Below are 15712 nucleotides of genomic sequence, written 5' to 3' on the forward strand. Positions count from 1 at the left end.
GACTTGCTGAAATCATGCCCTTTTGAAGGAAACATCTAGGAAAGTTTGCCTTGGGTTTGCCCTAGGGGTGCTTTAATTTGCATTTTAATCTCTGAGAACGCTGCCTGGTGCAGCTGGCAGCCTTGGGGAGCTGATCCCTCCCTTCCTCAGCACCCCACTCCCCATGCTGGGCTGGGTGCCTACAGGAGGGGACGGGCCCGGGAATTGTGGCTGGGAGGCCCAGGTTCCAGCCTTGCTTTAGTTGCCAACTCACTGTGTGACCTTGGCCAAGTCCCTTGACTTCTCTGGGCCTCAGTTTCCCTCGCTGTAAAATGGGGATGGCTGCACCCTCCTTCTAGGGGGGATCAGAAGCTTAGCTGAGTTTAAAAGGAACGTGACTGACATCAGAGGAGCCCTGTGAACCGATGGGATCCTGGGTTGATTTCCTTCCCTGTAATGAGTGGCAGGGGCCTCCTTCTCCTCATGCAGTTTGTGGAGGAGGAACCACACACACTTGGGCTCACACGCACAGCACACAGTCACATCCACGCATGCACAAAACACACTTGTATGCACACACACGACCACATAAAATCGCATACACTCACACTCCTTCACGCATTCTCTCTCTCTCTCTCTCTCTCTCCCTCTCTTATTCAGTTCCTGGGCATCCCCTTCTCTCTTCTTGCCTTCTTGCTGTGCAATTGAAAAGTCTCCATGCCTAGAGCTCCTGGGAGGGTGAGGGTCCAGGCAGCTAGGTTCAGAAGGAGCCGCCCCTGGACCCGCCCCACTGGACGAGAGGCCAGAGATGTCCGGGGCGGGGCTCATGGGACTGAGCGGTGGCTTCTCAGTCCCCTAGGCAGCCGTGGCCATCAGTGGAGCCGTCTGGCTGGTCTCCTGGCTATAAGCCGGCTTCTGAATGATTTATGCCGTCTTGAACTTGACTCCAGCGTGACAAGAGGAGTGGGAAGAGCTGCCCCCACTAGAGAAAAACTGGAAGCCTGCACCGTGCTTACCACATAACCTCCGGGTGCCGGAAATGGAGTATTACTACTGCCCCAGGCTGCTGAAGCTCTTGCGCTACCTCTGGGTGAGTGCAGGCTCCAGGATGGGGTCACCTCCTTTCCCTCTCCTCCTGCTTTGCCAACTTTGCTTTTTGGCTGTGTCTGGTTCGCAGCGTCTCCGTTTTCTTTAAGAAATGGTGGAGTTTACAAGGAAGAGAGAATGATGGGGAAAGGGGAAAAGGGCTTGGTTTGGGAGGCAGAGCAGGTTTGTAGGAAGAGCTGAGACTCCTGAACAGGAATGCAGATCCTGGGTCTGGTCCTCAAGAGAACAGGAAAAACGAGAACCACACCAATGAGTTTTTCAGAAAGCGACATTTATTTGATCTAAAGGACGATTCTTTATTCTGAAATTACATCCCTCTTGCCTTTGTGTGTGTGTAAGAATGTCCCTCTTCTATGGGATGAAAATAACAGTTTGATTTCCTTTTCCCCAGCCTAACACAGTGATGTAGAAAGAAGTTGGGACCCCCTCCTCCCAACACACACACACTGTGCTCTCTCCTCTGTATAACAGAGAGAAAAAACCGGGACATTTTCTGATGAGATGTCAAAGTCAGGGAACCTGTGCAGAAGCACTTCGTGGGGTATAAAATGCTTTCAGCTCTCACTTTGACTCTGCGACTGGTCTGCTCTCTGGCTGGGCAAGTTACTTCTCTCCTCTGGGTTTTTTCTGTTTCCTCCTCTGTGAAACTAAGGAGTAGGTGGAGGTGATTCTGGGTTGTGTGACATCCATCAGGGCTCTGGGCATAGAGGGGCTTATTGAACAATTGTCTCAGGCTGGTCTCATAGTTTTCCAGAATAATTGCCACTGGTTTCAGGACACCCAAAAGGGAAAGTCTTAGGAAATATTATCTTTCCCATTGCTGAATGTTTGCAAATACTTCAGATGCCTTCTTGCCCAGAGAATTTTCCAGTGCTCCTAAAAATATAGCTTTAGGAAACATTGCTTTTCAGCCAGTCCCAGAGTGTCTCACCTCCCTCCCGAGCCCCCCGGAGCAGCTGGGAAACAGGAGATCCTCCCAGTCTCTTGTCATTCAGCCATTGGCATATGACCATTCTCATATCATAAATGTAAGGCAACATTGATTGATTGATTGATTGACTGACTGATGTTTTAATTATGAAAATAATGCATGTGCATGGTAAAAAAAAAAAACATGGAAAATTCAGATGAGCACAAATAAGAAAACAAGTCTCCAATAATCGTTTTTTTTGGAATTCTGTGGTTTGCAAGATCTGGATAACCTTGATGTGCCTGCCTGTGTGTTGGGCCCTGGGCTTGGTGCTAGAGATGCAGGGATGACTAAAATACAGTCCATGATCCCCAGAACTTAGAGCTTGGTGTAGGTGTTGAACTCATCCACAAGGGCTATGCTCTTATGTTCATTAAGCACACACTTTCCAGCAGTAGTTTGGAGCTAGCCCCCAGGTACTTGGAATACAGGAGCAAGACAGCATGGTCCCCTGACCACATGGAACTTAGTCTGGTGAGAACTTGGTCTTTGCTCAAAGAACTGAAACAAAGACCAGGGATATGTTAGGATGGGGGTGGTGCACAGTGCCTCAGGGGACATGGTCTCATTGGGGTACAGGGGCCAGGAGAGTCTCCCCAAGGAAGCTGAGCACTGGAGGGTGCATAGGAGCTGGCATTTGATGCTAGGGTAGGGGTCCAGGGAAGCATGTGCCAGGCAGAGGGAACAGCATGTGCATAGGGCTGGGCTGAGTGTCAGAAAGAGCAAGAGCCCGTGTTATGCTCATGGCACTTTCCAGGTACGGGCATAAGCTCAGCCTGGTCAGTAGGGTCTGGATGGGGATGCTCTCAGCCTCCTACGGGGAGCTTTGTGGGATGGACAGAATCACAGCTCCTCGCCTGACTGTGTCCCACCTCTCTAGTGACCTTGGACTAGTCTTTTCCTCTCTGAGCCTCGGTTTCCCCATCTGGACCATGAAGAGGTAGGGTGAGGCAGTTCAGAAAGCCTTTCCTAGATGTGACGGTGAGAGAGATTTCCGTTTGGCCACTGCTTTCTGTGGGTAACTAGGTCTTGGGATTGAGGAGCCACGCAGTCCCACTGCTGGTTTTACAAATCACCCACAATTTCTCTGTCCCTCTGAGTCACTGAAGATAGCCTGGCGCATAACAAGACCAGGGTCTTAGATTGGCCCTGGTGTCTGCACTCCTAAGCTGGAAACTCTTGCTTGATGTCTCAAGGAAGCTTGGGAATGTGGACCTGGATTCTGAGGAAATCCTGTAGCCTTGGGAAGTCCACTTCAGCTTGTTGGGGTGATTTCTTTGAAATCTCTAACTCATTTCTGAAACCTAGAAGCTGCTTCGAGAATGTCAGCTCCTCCTGCTTCCCAGGAGAGAAGTAAGCCGCTAACAAGGAATGATTGCAGAGAGCCAGGTGGAGGTGCCAGCTCCCTGCCACTCCCGCAGCTTGGCATAATTGATAACATGCATTCATCCATCATTTCTTCAGCATGCCCCCTCCTCACTGTACCAGGGCTCTGGTATTGCCACCTCTTCACTAGGGTCTTCCCTAGTGAATGACCCCCTTCCCTTCAACATTCTTTGTTCTATTACTCAACCTTTTTGTTTGTCTGTTTTTAGAGATAGAGTCTCACTCTGTCACCCAGGCTGGAGCGCAGTGAACGATCATAGCTCACTGCAGCCTTGTTCTCCTGGGCTCAAGGGATCCTCCCACCTCAGCCTCCAGAGTAGCTGGGACTGCAGGTACATACCACCATGCCCAGCTAATTTTGTAACTTTGTGTAGAGACGTGGTCTCACTAAGTTGCCCAGGCTGGTCTTGAACTCTGCAGCTCAAGCGATCCTCCCACTTCAGCCTCCCAAAGTGCTGGGACTATAGGCGTGAGCCACCACACTCAGCCTGCAGTTTTTTTTAAGTTTTAAATGAACTTCAAAAAGGTGTATACATTTAAAGTGTGCAACCAGATGTTTTGGTATATGTACATATACACAATGAAATTATTACTGCTGTCAGGCAAATTAACATACCCGTCTCCTCTCATCACTGCCTTTTATTTAAAAACTGGTAAGAGCACCTGAAACCTGCTCTCTCAACAGGTTTCCAGTATATTACACAATCCTATTAACTGTAGCCACCATGCTTTAGATCTCTAGACATGTTCATCCTTTAGAACTGCAACTTTGGACTCTAACATCTTTTCATTCCTCGCCCTGCACCTCCCTGCCCCATTCTATTTTTATGTATTTGACTATTTTGGATTCCACGTATAAATGACAGCATGTAGTATTCTGTCTTTCTGTGCCCGCCTTATGTCACTTAGGATAATGTCCTCCAGGTTCAATCATGTTGTTGCAAATAACAGTGTCTTCTTTTTAAAAGCTGTATAATTTGTGTGTGTGTGTGTGTACATGTGTGTGTAGATACATAGTGAGAGTATATATATTATTGAATATATCTATAAAGAAATTGGCCGGGCATGGTGGCTCACGCCTGTAATCCCAGCACTTTGGGAAGCCGAGGCGGGCAGATCACAAGGTCAGAAGGTCAAGATCAGCCTGACCAACATGGTGAAACCCTGTCTCTACTAAAAATTAAAAAAAAAAAATTAGCTAGGTGCGGTGGCACGTACCTGTAATCCCAGTTACTCAGGAGGCTGAGGCAGGAGAATTGCTTGAACCCAGGAGTTGGAGGTTGCAGTGAGCCAAGATCGAGCCACTGTGCTCCAGCCTGGGTGACAGAGCGAGACTCCGTCTCAAAAAAAAAAAAAAAAACTTCCTGATTTTTTGTATGTTTAGTACAGACGTAGTTTTGCCATGTTAGCCAAGGATGGTCTCAAACTTCTGACCTCAAGGGATCCTCACTCCTCAGCCTCCAAAAGCACCAGCATTACAGGCATGTGCCACCAGGCCCAGCCCTCAATTGGTGTGAGATGCAGACCTAGAACGTGATTTATTTAGCCTTCATTTCTTTCTTGGGCTGGGACTTGGACTGTGATCTTGAATTGGATTTAGATCTTGAAAAAGATCGATTTCGGTGTTTGAATCTATCATTGTCGGAATGGCTTCTGCTATACTGTGGTCTTCCAGTTGGTCTATTTTTAGGATTATACCATCTTCTATAGTTGTAATCAAAAGACCGACTTCTTGATCTCCTTCTTTCGTAACTTCGGCTTCTTGAACGTCTGTATCTGTCATAATCATCATAGTGTGAAGAACTGTACACGTTCCTCCCTTCCTTGGCTTTCATCTGATTTGGTGTCTTCCGATCCCCCTGGGAAAACTGTATTTCAGTCTTCCGTCCACAAATCCACTTTGTCTAAATTATGTAAAAGCATCTTCAGCATCACAAACATCCTCAAATTGAACATAAGCAAATCCTCTTGGATGGCGAGTGTAGAAATCAAGCGGAACGTACACATCGACTATAGGACCGTAACGACCAAATTCACGCCGTAAATCTTCAGCCCTGGTGTCGTCGGCCACGTTCCTGACGAACAGAGACGTGTTTGGGGGGACGCAGGTAGCGGGGACATGGCGACGGCGTGTCTCGGCCGGGCGCACTAACGGGTTCAGCAAACCGTCCGCGGCTCCGGCACCGAAGCCTCCGCCACAATTTCTTTATCCATTCATCTGCCACTGGACACTTGGGGGTTTCCACATCTTGGCTGTTGTGAATGTTGCTGTGTTGAGCATGGGAGTGCAACATCGTTATGGGATATTGATTTCATTTCCTTGGGTATATGCCCAGAAGAGGGATTGGTGGATCTATTTTCAGTTTTTTGAGGAACTATACTATTTTACGTAACAACTTATTTTAGAATACTTGAGAGAAGTTACAAAGATAGTAGCGGGAGTTCCTGCATACCCTTCGCCGGGTTCCCCTAATGTTAGCATGTTACTATAACCATGGTTCAGCCATCAAAAGAAAGAAGTTAACATTCTGAAAGAAGTGCATTACTGTAAACTCCAGACTAAATTCCAGTGGTTTGCACGGGGGCAGCTTTCCCCTGCAAGGGACACTTGGCAATGTCTGGGGACATGTTTGATTGTCACAGCTGAGGACAGGGGTGCTACTGGCATGTGGTGGGTAGACACCGAGGATGCTGCTTAACATCCTATAATGCACGGGATGGGCCCTCCCCTCCCCTCCTCTCCCCTCCCCTCGACAGCACCAAGAATGATCCTGGCCAAAATGTCAGTTGTGACAAGGTTGAGAAACCTTGTCTTATTCCACTTTCACCAGTTTTTTCACAAATGTTCTTGTTTTGCTCCAGGATCTAGTTCAGGGTCCCACATTGTATTTCCCGCTTTCAGTTTCCTCCCTAGTAGGGCCTCATCACTGCCAGCCGAGTGAGTGAATCAGTGCTTTCCTTGCCTTTTTTTTGAGATGGAATCTCACTCTGTCACCCAGGCTGGAGTGCGGTGGTGCAATCTCTGCTCACTGCAACCTCTGTCTCCCAGGTTCAAGCCCTCCTGCCTCAGCTTCCCAAGTAGCTAGGACTACAGGCACGTGCCACCGTGCCTGGCTACGTTTTTGAATTTTTAGTAGAGATGGGGTTTCACCGTGTTAGCCAGGATATGGTCTCCGTCTCCTGACCTCATGATTCGCCTGCCCACCTTGGTCTCCCAAAGAGCTGGGATTACAGGCGTGAGCCACTGTGCCTGTTCATCAGTGGTTTTCGTTTTGTGTGTCCACTCACAGCATAAAATAATCTGCCATGTTATTTAAAAACAGTTTGTAACCATGATATTTAATAGCTGCTTAATATTCCTACCTGTTATCAGGCTTGGTTTATAGGGCACTGGTTTCATTTACTTTGGGTATATACCCAGAAGAGGGATTGGTGGCTCTGTTAGCCAGTCCTTTGTGGTTGGACACTTAGGTTATTCCCAGGTATTCACTGTATGCACAATCGTCCTCAGCCTTAAATCTTTATTCACATTTCAGGTTATCTCCTATGTCAGCTTCTTAGAAGTGGGGCCGAGCATGGGCTGCAGCAGGTTTTCTGCAGAGCTGTCCCTTGTTGGTGGGATGTTTTTAGCTTCCTGTTGGCAGCCCGAGTCCTTCTCATAGCTGCACTTCTCTTCTGGGGGGAGAAACCACTATCTCCATCAAGCCTGGTGCTGGCCCAGCAACAGTTGGGGTATGGGGAGAGAGATCAAGTTTCTCTTTCAAACCATCTGGTAAGAGTAGATGAGGGCTGCCTCTGGCGTGGCTGTTGGGAGTTACTTAATCTCCTCTGTTGTTGAGATAACCTCGCCAGACGGTCCCAAGGCCTGTGGCCTTGCTGGGGCGTAGGCAGCAAGCTGGTGCCTGGGGGTTGTCGATTACAAGAATAGTAATTAATGATGCAAGCAATAGTAATGCAATGATAAAAGTGACCGTCACCACCACCACTCCTACTGAGTGCTCACAAAATCCTCGGCCTGTGCCAAGTGCCTTTCCAAGGGGTCTCATTATATCCTTTTAAGAGCCCCAGTGGGTTGATCTCATTATTACCTCCATTTTGCAGTTAGGGAAACTGAGGCCTAGAAAGGCTAGTCATCTCATCCAAGGTCCCCAGCTAGGAAGTGCTGGAGTGTGTATTTGAACCCAAGTCTCCTTCTGTATCATTTTTACTACTTCATGGAGTCCGATCTTCCAGTTTGTCACATGGGGAAACTGAGGCCCATGGTGTGGAAGCAACTTCGCAGCCTACAGGAAAGCTTTCTGTGCATATCAAGCTCTGCAGGGTGGAGGATGACCGAAGAATGTTGTCCTAGGCCAGGTGGGGCTCTGGAGGGAGAGCCCTGGAATCCCGGCCCTGTCTCTACTGGCTGTGTGGCTTATGGCAGATCACATCATGGCTTTGGGCCTCAGTTTCCCTCTCTGTAAGTGGCAGTGATCAGCCCCACCTGGCAAGACTATGCTGAGGATTAGCTGAGATAAGGGGCATTAGTGTCGTTGACACAGGGCTGCACTTAGAGTGGGCACTTAATATCTAGATGGTCTTTGTTGGGGACTGGGGAGGGCTCTGATGTAATGGCAGGGACCCCCACCTCCTGCCCTATGCTCTTCCCAGCTGCCTCTCCAGCCCCCCACAGGACCTGTGAGGCTGACTCTTGAAGGCTTCCTCTACTCCAGTCTCCCATGGCAGTGGGGAGTGTACTGCTTTGAGCGTAGTGGTGTTGAGGCCACAGTGGCCTGTGGGGCATTTATCTTTTTTTTTATTTTTTCGTGTTATCGGGCAACATAGCAAGACTCAGTGTCTACAAAACAAATGCTGTTTAATAGCCAAATGCAGTGGTGTATGCCTGTAATCTCAGATATTCAGGAGGCTGGGGCAGGAGGATCACCTGAGCCCAAGAATTCCAGGCTGCAGTAAGCTATGCTTGTACCACTGCTCCCCAGCCTGGGAGACAGAGCAAGACCCTGTCTCAAAAAAAGTAAAAAATACAAATAGATGTGGGCTGATGGGCCACCCTGCTGACCTGACATGTGGAAGGCTGTTGTGGGGACAAATGTCCGTGAGCCTTATCGTGGTGCCTGGCACTCCACACGCAGCCCATAAGCAGTCGCTGTTGTCATTGTTATCTTCATGATCAGCTTCTGGATCTCAGATCTTGGTGGCTTCAGTTTGTGCCAAGGGTCTGGTTTGGCTCTGGCTCGGCAATGTCTGTGGCTGAAACAGAAGAACCGACTATTTCTGTGCTGTTTGAGTTGGGCCTGAGGTTTGGGCCACGGGACAGTTTGCATCATGAGAGGTTTTCGTCTGACTGGAGCCTTGGCTGCCTTTTTAGGCCCAGTCATGGAGGGGAGAATGGGCTTGGAGTCAGTCTCTCCTGCTTCTGATCCGTACTGGGCCACTTACTAATAGTGCACGAGGCCTCGAGCAAATCTCTTAGCCCTCCCAGAAACTCAGTTTTGCCATCTGTAGAGTGGAAATAATGATAGCAACTTCCTCATGAGATGGCCTGAGGACTCAGCGAGGTGATGCAAACAAAGCCGGGCATACAGTAGGTGCTGAATAAGTGGTGGCAGCTGATGCTTGTGCTAGATACCTGATGGGTCCTCGGTTCAGTTCAGTCACACACACCAGGCTGTGTTCTCAGGGTTTGAGGTACATCAGTGCATGAGACAGTCATGATCCCTGCCCCAGGGACTAACAGTCTTTTTTTTTTTCCTGAGACAGAGTTTTGCTCTGTTGCCCAGACTGGAGTGCAATGGCACAGTGTCGGCTCACTGCAACCTCCACCTCCTAGGTTCAAATGATTCTCCTACCTCAGCCTCCTGAGTAGCTGGGATTATAGGCGCCCACCAACACGTCTGGCTAATTTTTAGTAGAGATGGGGTTTCATCATGTCGGCCAGGCTAATCTCAAACTCACAACCTCAGGTGGTCTGCCCACCTTGGCTTCCCAAAGTGCTGGGATTACAGGTGTGAGCCACCGTGCCCAGCCAGGGACTAACATTCTAGTAGGGTATTCAGGCAATCAGCAATAGGCATGATATGTAAGGACGTTGTATAGCATGTCAGGAGGTGAGGTGTGCTGGGGAGAGGGAGAAGGAACCAGGTAAGAAGCTTCTGGAGGGCTTGGGTGTGTGGGGCCTCGCCCTCTCTAAGAAGGTGACATTTGAACAGAGACTTTAGAAGCAGGGAGAGACTAGGCCAGGGGACCTTGCTGGGGAACAGGAATAGTCAGTGCAAAAGCTTTAAGGCCCAAGCATGCACAGGCACATTTGCAGAACAGGAGGGATGCCAGGGTGGCTGCAGCAGACCCGGTGAGAGGAGAGAGTGGGCAGCGAGGGCAGGGAAGTGACACAGCCTGAGTATGACGGGCCTTGTAGTCACTCTAAGGACTGTGCCTTGTGCTGGAGGGCACCAGAGCCATGGGAATGTGTCCCTTTGCATAGGACTGACACAGCCCAACTGGGCTTTTGAGCGGGTCCCTCTGGCTGTCAGGTGGGGAACAGACTCAAGTTGGGGGGCCAGTGAGGACCCCACTGCAGTTGCTTAGGTGGGAGATGACGGCCACTCAGACCAGGGGCAGGAGGAGGGGAGAAGTGGGCAGGTTATGGGTGTAGTGGGAAGTTTGAGCCCCAGGATGTGCTTATGGATTGGACAAGGGATGGGAAAGACATGAGTCATGGATAACACTGAGTTTGCCATCTGCTAAAACCTGGAGCTGACCTCAGCTTTCATTAGGAAAACTGCAGGGTAGAGGGTCTTGGGGACAGATCAGGACCCGGGTTTGCACTTGTTGGTTGAGTTTGAAGTGTTGATGAGGCATCCGGTGTTGGCATACATTCTCCTCCTCCTCCCATACCTTGCCTTCCCCATCTGTAGAATGGGAAGGGTCACTCATGCCCTGCCCATGTCTAAGAGTTACTGGGATGTCCAGGTGGGAGGGGAATTTTAAAGAATAAAACATAGGGATTAAAACACCAAGCTCTGTCGTGAAATCCTTCAGCCTCTTGGAAAATCCTCACCATTTCTGAGCTCCAGGAAGGGGCACCCAGAACCTTTGGAGCAGAAGGCCCTGCTCACATCCACTGGAGGGCTTGAGAATTCAGCTGGGCCCGGGCCAGCTCCCCTAGGCACCTCCCTCACTGTGCCAATTTCAGACTCTTGGCTTTTTATTTATTTATATATTTTTAGGGACAGGGTCTGGCTCTGTCACCCAGGTTGGGCTGCTGGGGTGTAATCATAGCTCAGTAAAGCCTTGAACAGCAGGGCTCAAGGGATCCTCCTACCTTGGCTTCCCAAAGCGGTGGGGTACAGGGATGAACCATCACACCTGGCCAATTTCAGACTCTTTGTGTGCCTGTTACTGCCCCTCCAAGCAGGACCACTACCCTGCCTGTTAGTCCACAGGGTCCTTGCCATATGTAAAACAGATTGCTTTTTACAAAAATGAAGAGAGCCATCTGGTAACAGTGGGTCCCCAAGCCTAGACTTCCACTTCCTGGCTTTTGGTGGACCTCAGTCACCCTCCCATGCTGTTGGGAGCTTTGTCCTGAGAGGCTGAAGTGAACCCCACTCTCAGATGGAGGTCTTGGAGGCCCCAGCCCTAGTTGTTCCAAAGCAGTCATTGCTGGGTATCAGACATTCCAGGGCTTAGAGCAGTCAGAAGGGGCATGCCAATCTAGACTGCTGAAAAGAACCATCAATGTAAGGCAGACGCTTGGGAGCACTGGGCATGTGGGCATAATACTTCTGGGAGCCAGGATTCCAGGATGCAAATGCTCTGTGACCCTGAGCAACTGTTTGCCCTCTCTGGGTCTGAGTTTCTCTGTAGGTATAATGAAAGACTGGACTAGAGTCTCCTTAGAGTTAATTCCTGTGCACAGTCTCCCAATTCTAAGAGTCCAGTAGAGTGGAGCTTCAGAGTCAAACAGACCTGAGTTGCCCTTGCTGCTCTGTGACCTTGAACAGGTGACTTCACGTCTCTGATCTTGTGTCTCACCTGAGGATGAGAAACTCCCTTTCTCAAATGAGGATTATGTAAGCATTTCATTGTGGAGACCAGTGGGGAGAGCACCTAGCATACAGTAGGTGCTGTCTTTCTGCATTTCCGGGGGAGGAATTGAACCCACAGGGTTCAAGTTGCTGGCTGCCTCGAGGGTGGAATGATTTCCCAAATGAGGCACTAGAGGGCACCCCAGTTCTAATAAATCACTTAGAAGGGCAGCTGCTTTTTTTAAGCACTGCAGAGCTACACCATTTCACACCTGAGTGTGTGTGGCTGTCTCAACAGCCAGTGAGGCAGGGGCTCTGATTGTCCAAATTTTACAAATGAGGACACCGAGCAAAGCTTGACTTGCCCAAAGGTTGCACAGAGCCCCTGGAAAGTCCAACAACAGGAGAGAATGTTGTGGAGTGTAAAAGAAGGAAGGAAGCTGGAGGATTGCTTGAAGCCCTGGAGTTCTAGACCAGCCTGGGCAACACAGCAAGCCCCATCTCTACAAAAAATGTAAAAATTAGCCAGCTGCGTAGCACGTGTCTATGGTTCTAGCTGTTTGGGAGGCTGAGGCAGGAGGATCACCTAAGCCCAGGAGTTGGAAGCTACAGTAAACTATGGAAGGCTTGATGCAGGTCGAGGCCCTCTCTGTGCCCCCTACCCCAAATGTTTGCTGCTGATAGGCAGATGGATTCTCCAGAGCTGAAAAAGGACTCAGATTTGTGGGTTTCAAGCCGAGTGGACACGTGGTTTCTGTGTTTGAGGCAGAGTTGATGAGTGTGGAGCCAGGATGCTGTGACCTTGTGCCAGCCACTGCCCCCTCTGGGCCCAGCATCTTATTTGTTGAAATGCATTAACTTGTCTCACAGTTGGCTTGCTGTGCACATGTATTGAGTGCCTACCCTGGACTAGGCCTGAGCTGGGTCTAATACCTGAGTAGGACAAGAGAAGATGGGCATCTGAGAGGCTGAACCACAATGTGCAGAGGCCAAGCACTTCTGGAAGAGGTGGGAGATTTGAGGGTGTTACTCTTTTTATCACTGTGATTGGAGCCCAGAGGATATAATGTAACTATTTCAGTGGTTCAGTAATGCATGAATGAGAAGGTTGTCATGGAATTTGGTCTGAATTATTACAGTTTAAGAAAACCTGATGTTGACCAGGCCTGGTGGCTCACGCCTGTAATCTTAGCACCTTGGGAGGCCCAGGTGGGAGGATCACTTGAACCCAGGAGTTGGAGACCAGCTTGGACAGCATAGCAAGACCCCGTCTCTACAGCAAATTAAAAAATTAGCTGGGTGTGGTGGTGCATGCTTGCAAGTTTCAGCTACTTAAGAGGCTAGGCGAGAGGATCACTTGAACCCAGGAATTGGAGGCTGTAGTGAGCTATGATTGTGCCACTGCACTCCAGCCTGGGTGACACAGCAAGACTCTGTCTCTCTAAAAAACAAACTAACAAAAAAACACACCTGATGTTTCATATAGAAATTCTGAGGCAGGGACGCACAGCTGCAGGTGTTTCATGTTGTATTAATATTTTGTATCAAACATTTATGTTAATAGAATATAAGCATGTTTGCATTGACCTAATATTTTCTAGCTATAATATAAACGTAATAATATAGTAATCAGAGATTTTTGTTTTGCTCCTTCTATGTGCTAGTGTATTAGTTTTCCAGGGCTGCCACGTTAAAAAAACCAGAGACTTCTGAATGGCTTAAACAGAGGAAATGTATTTTCTCACAGTTCTGGAGGCTGCAAGTTCAAGAGCAAGGTGTTAGCAGGGGTGGTTTCTCCTGAGGTCTCTCTCCTTGACTTGGGGATAACTGCTTTCTCTGTTTGTCCTCACACCATCTTTCCTCTGCATGTGTGCGTTCCCCTGTCTGTTTCCAAATTTCTTCTAATGAGGTTAACAGTCAGATTGGACTAGAACCCAACCTAACACCCTTACTTTCAACCTTATCACAACTTTACAGGCCCTGTTTTCAAATAACAGTCACCTTTTGATGTACTATCAAAAGGGGGGTTAGGGCTTCAATATATGAATTTAGGGGGAATATAATTCAGTCCATAACAGCCAGGTACTAGGAAAAGCACTTTAGATTGTTTCTTTTTATCCTGACAGCAGTCCTAGAATGGAGGCACTGTTACTATGTGCATTTTGCAGATAAGGAAAACAAGGCTCAGAGAGGTTAAGTCACTTGCAGAAGATCACACAGCTGGTCAAAGTGGAGCCAAGATTCCATCCCAGGCTGTCTTACTTTGGACCCTGCACTGTTAGTTTATGTTTTTAATTTGACCTTAAACCTAGGGATATCTTTCCACATTCTATTGAATTTACCAAGCTGTCCCCACTCCTCGCTGTACTCTGCCCTCTCCCTGCTAAGGCTTAGATTGGAAAAGACCCAGAGCGGGGAGGAAAGGACCTTGCCAGACCCCACTGCTGCCTCAGCTTGCCTGGGCCCCACCTGGCCTGTTTGGCCACCTGCCCAGGGGGGCGTGTCTGGGACCACCCATTTCCAGCTCTGCCCTGACCGTCCCTGTTTGCCTGGGCCCAGTGAAAGCCTCCTTTGTCTTCCAGTTCATTCCTCCTAGAGGGATGACCTAAGTCTTGTCTTGGGGACAAAGCGGCAGCCTGCCACGTGAGTGCAGGTCAGCCCCAGTAGTCTGCAGAGTCTCCCAGGCTAACTGAGGCGGGTGGTGACCTTAGTTATACTTTGCCAGGTTACGTGGGGTCCGGAACGGTGCAGAGCCCCACCCCCGTGTCCTGAGAGATAATGCCGGTGGCCCCTGTGTGCACAGAACTTGACAGTGGGCCAGGTGCAGTGGCTCACACTTGCAATCCCCGCACTTTGGGAGGCCGAGGCAGGCGGATCACCTGAGGGTCAGGAGTTCAAGACCAATCTGGCCAATATGGTGGTGGTGAAACCTCATCTCTATTAAAAATACAAAAATTAGCCGGGTGTGGTGATGGACACCTGTAATCTCAACTAACTACCCAGGAGGCTGAGGCAGGGGAATTGCTTGAACCCGGGAGGCGGAGGTGGCAGTGAGCTGAGATTGCGCCACTGCACTCCAGCTTGAGTGACAGAGCGAGACTCTGTCTCAAAAATAAAAAAGAAAGAAAAAACTTGACAATGTATAAGGTGTTTTGTGCTTTCTGGTTTATCTGATCCTCCCAGATTCTGCAGGGTGTGCAGGGTAGGGACTCGCTGAGGAAACGCCTCCGGGCCAATTATCAGCTGCCATGACAAACAACTCCAAATCACAGCAGTGCAAACCAGCCACAGTTCATTATGTTCATGGATCCTTTGGTTCAGGAATTAGCAGGGCTCAGTGAGTGTGGCTGCTGCATGTCTGGAGTGTCAGCTGGGAGCCTCAAACAGTTGAGAGGTAGAACCGTCTAGAGTCTTCTTCACCCACATGTCTGGTGCATGTGATGGTTCGAAAGCCAGGCTTCCCTGGGACTGTCAACCAGAGCACCTAAACACGGTCACTCCTGGTGGCCTGGGCTTCCTCATAACATGGCAGCTCAGGGCTCTGGAAGTGAGTGTCGTGGCAAGGAAGGCAAATGGCCACACTTCCCTTTATGATGGCTGCAGCTCCGGGACTCACGTAGTGTTACTTCTGTTCTCTGCTGGGCCAAGCAGTCACAAGGGGAGGGGACATGGACCCCCTTCTCAATGACAGGTGTGCCAAAGAATATGTAGCCGCATTCAAAACCACCACACCTTGCAGTTAATAAAATGTGCCCCGGTGACATGCACTGGGCACCTACTCTGTGCTGGGCATTGTGCCAAGGGCTTCATGTGGGCACATCTCTGTACTTTCAGCAGCCCCAGGTGATGGTGGATTCATTGTTTTCCTGGCAGGCATTTGGCCTGGGAGGGCAGAGGAGCCAAGGGGAGCCGCAGTGCTGCTGGCAGTTTGGTATCAGTCAGAAGATGTGGGCTGATCTTTTTCTCTTCCTCCTCTAAACTTAGAATATTCCTTGAGTTCTTGAAAATCCTCACTGAGATGTCTGAATCATCTCACTCACCAAACCCTCCCTCTGGTGTTTATTTCCAGCCGTTTCTCTCTCCCTGTGTGCTGAGCGGCCCCCACCTTGCCCCCATAACCCCCTGTCAGCCCTGTGGCTCTGTGGGAGGGGCATGTTGCCTGCTGCTGGGAGCATTTGAGGAACCATTGGGTGGGGCCTCATGGCCCTGGCATAGGAACCAAGTGATTGCTCACCCTGTGTGT

The 15712-nt window shown here is 49.5% G+C and overlaps 2 protein-coding genes across 5 annotated transcripts in view; one reads left to right on the forward strand and one right to left on the reverse strand.

The window, feature by feature from the left end:
* Positions 1-15712, forward strand: part of KIAA1671 (KIAA1671 ortholog) — a 168073-nt gene that overhangs the window by 48189 nt on the left and 104172 nt on the right. The window contains exon 2 of one of the 4 annotated variants that reach the window (XM_064367866.1): positions 930-1069. The exons of 2 other annotated variants lie outside the window; for them this stretch is intronic. In XM_064367866.1, the coding sequence (XP_064223936.1) occupies positions 1019-1069 (51 nt within the window). In that variant the 5' untranslated portion in view covers positions 930-1018. Of the gene's footprint in view, positions 1-889; positions 1070-15712 lie in introns of those variants that run through there. One more of the 4 variants, XM_064367865.1, reaches the window with a different exon arrangement.
* On the reverse strand, positions 4967-6842 carry LOC135271300 (serine/arginine-rich splicing factor 10-like). Its single transcript, XM_064368322.1, is given in 4 exon segments — positions 4967-5344; positions 5346-5359; positions 5361-5590; positions 6806-6842. Coding segments are annotated over 4 exon segments (645 nt in total). The 3' UTR covers positions 4967-4980.

This window comes from Aotus nancymaae, unplaced genomic scaffold, assembly GCF_030222135.1.
Source record: "Aotus nancymaae isolate 86718 unplaced genomic scaffold, 86718_ANA_hifiasm-v0.15.2.pri h1tg000076l, whole genome shotgun sequence".
Taxonomy (NCBI): domain Eukaryota; kingdom Metazoa; phylum Chordata; class Mammalia; order Primates; family Aotidae; genus Aotus; species Aotus nancymaae.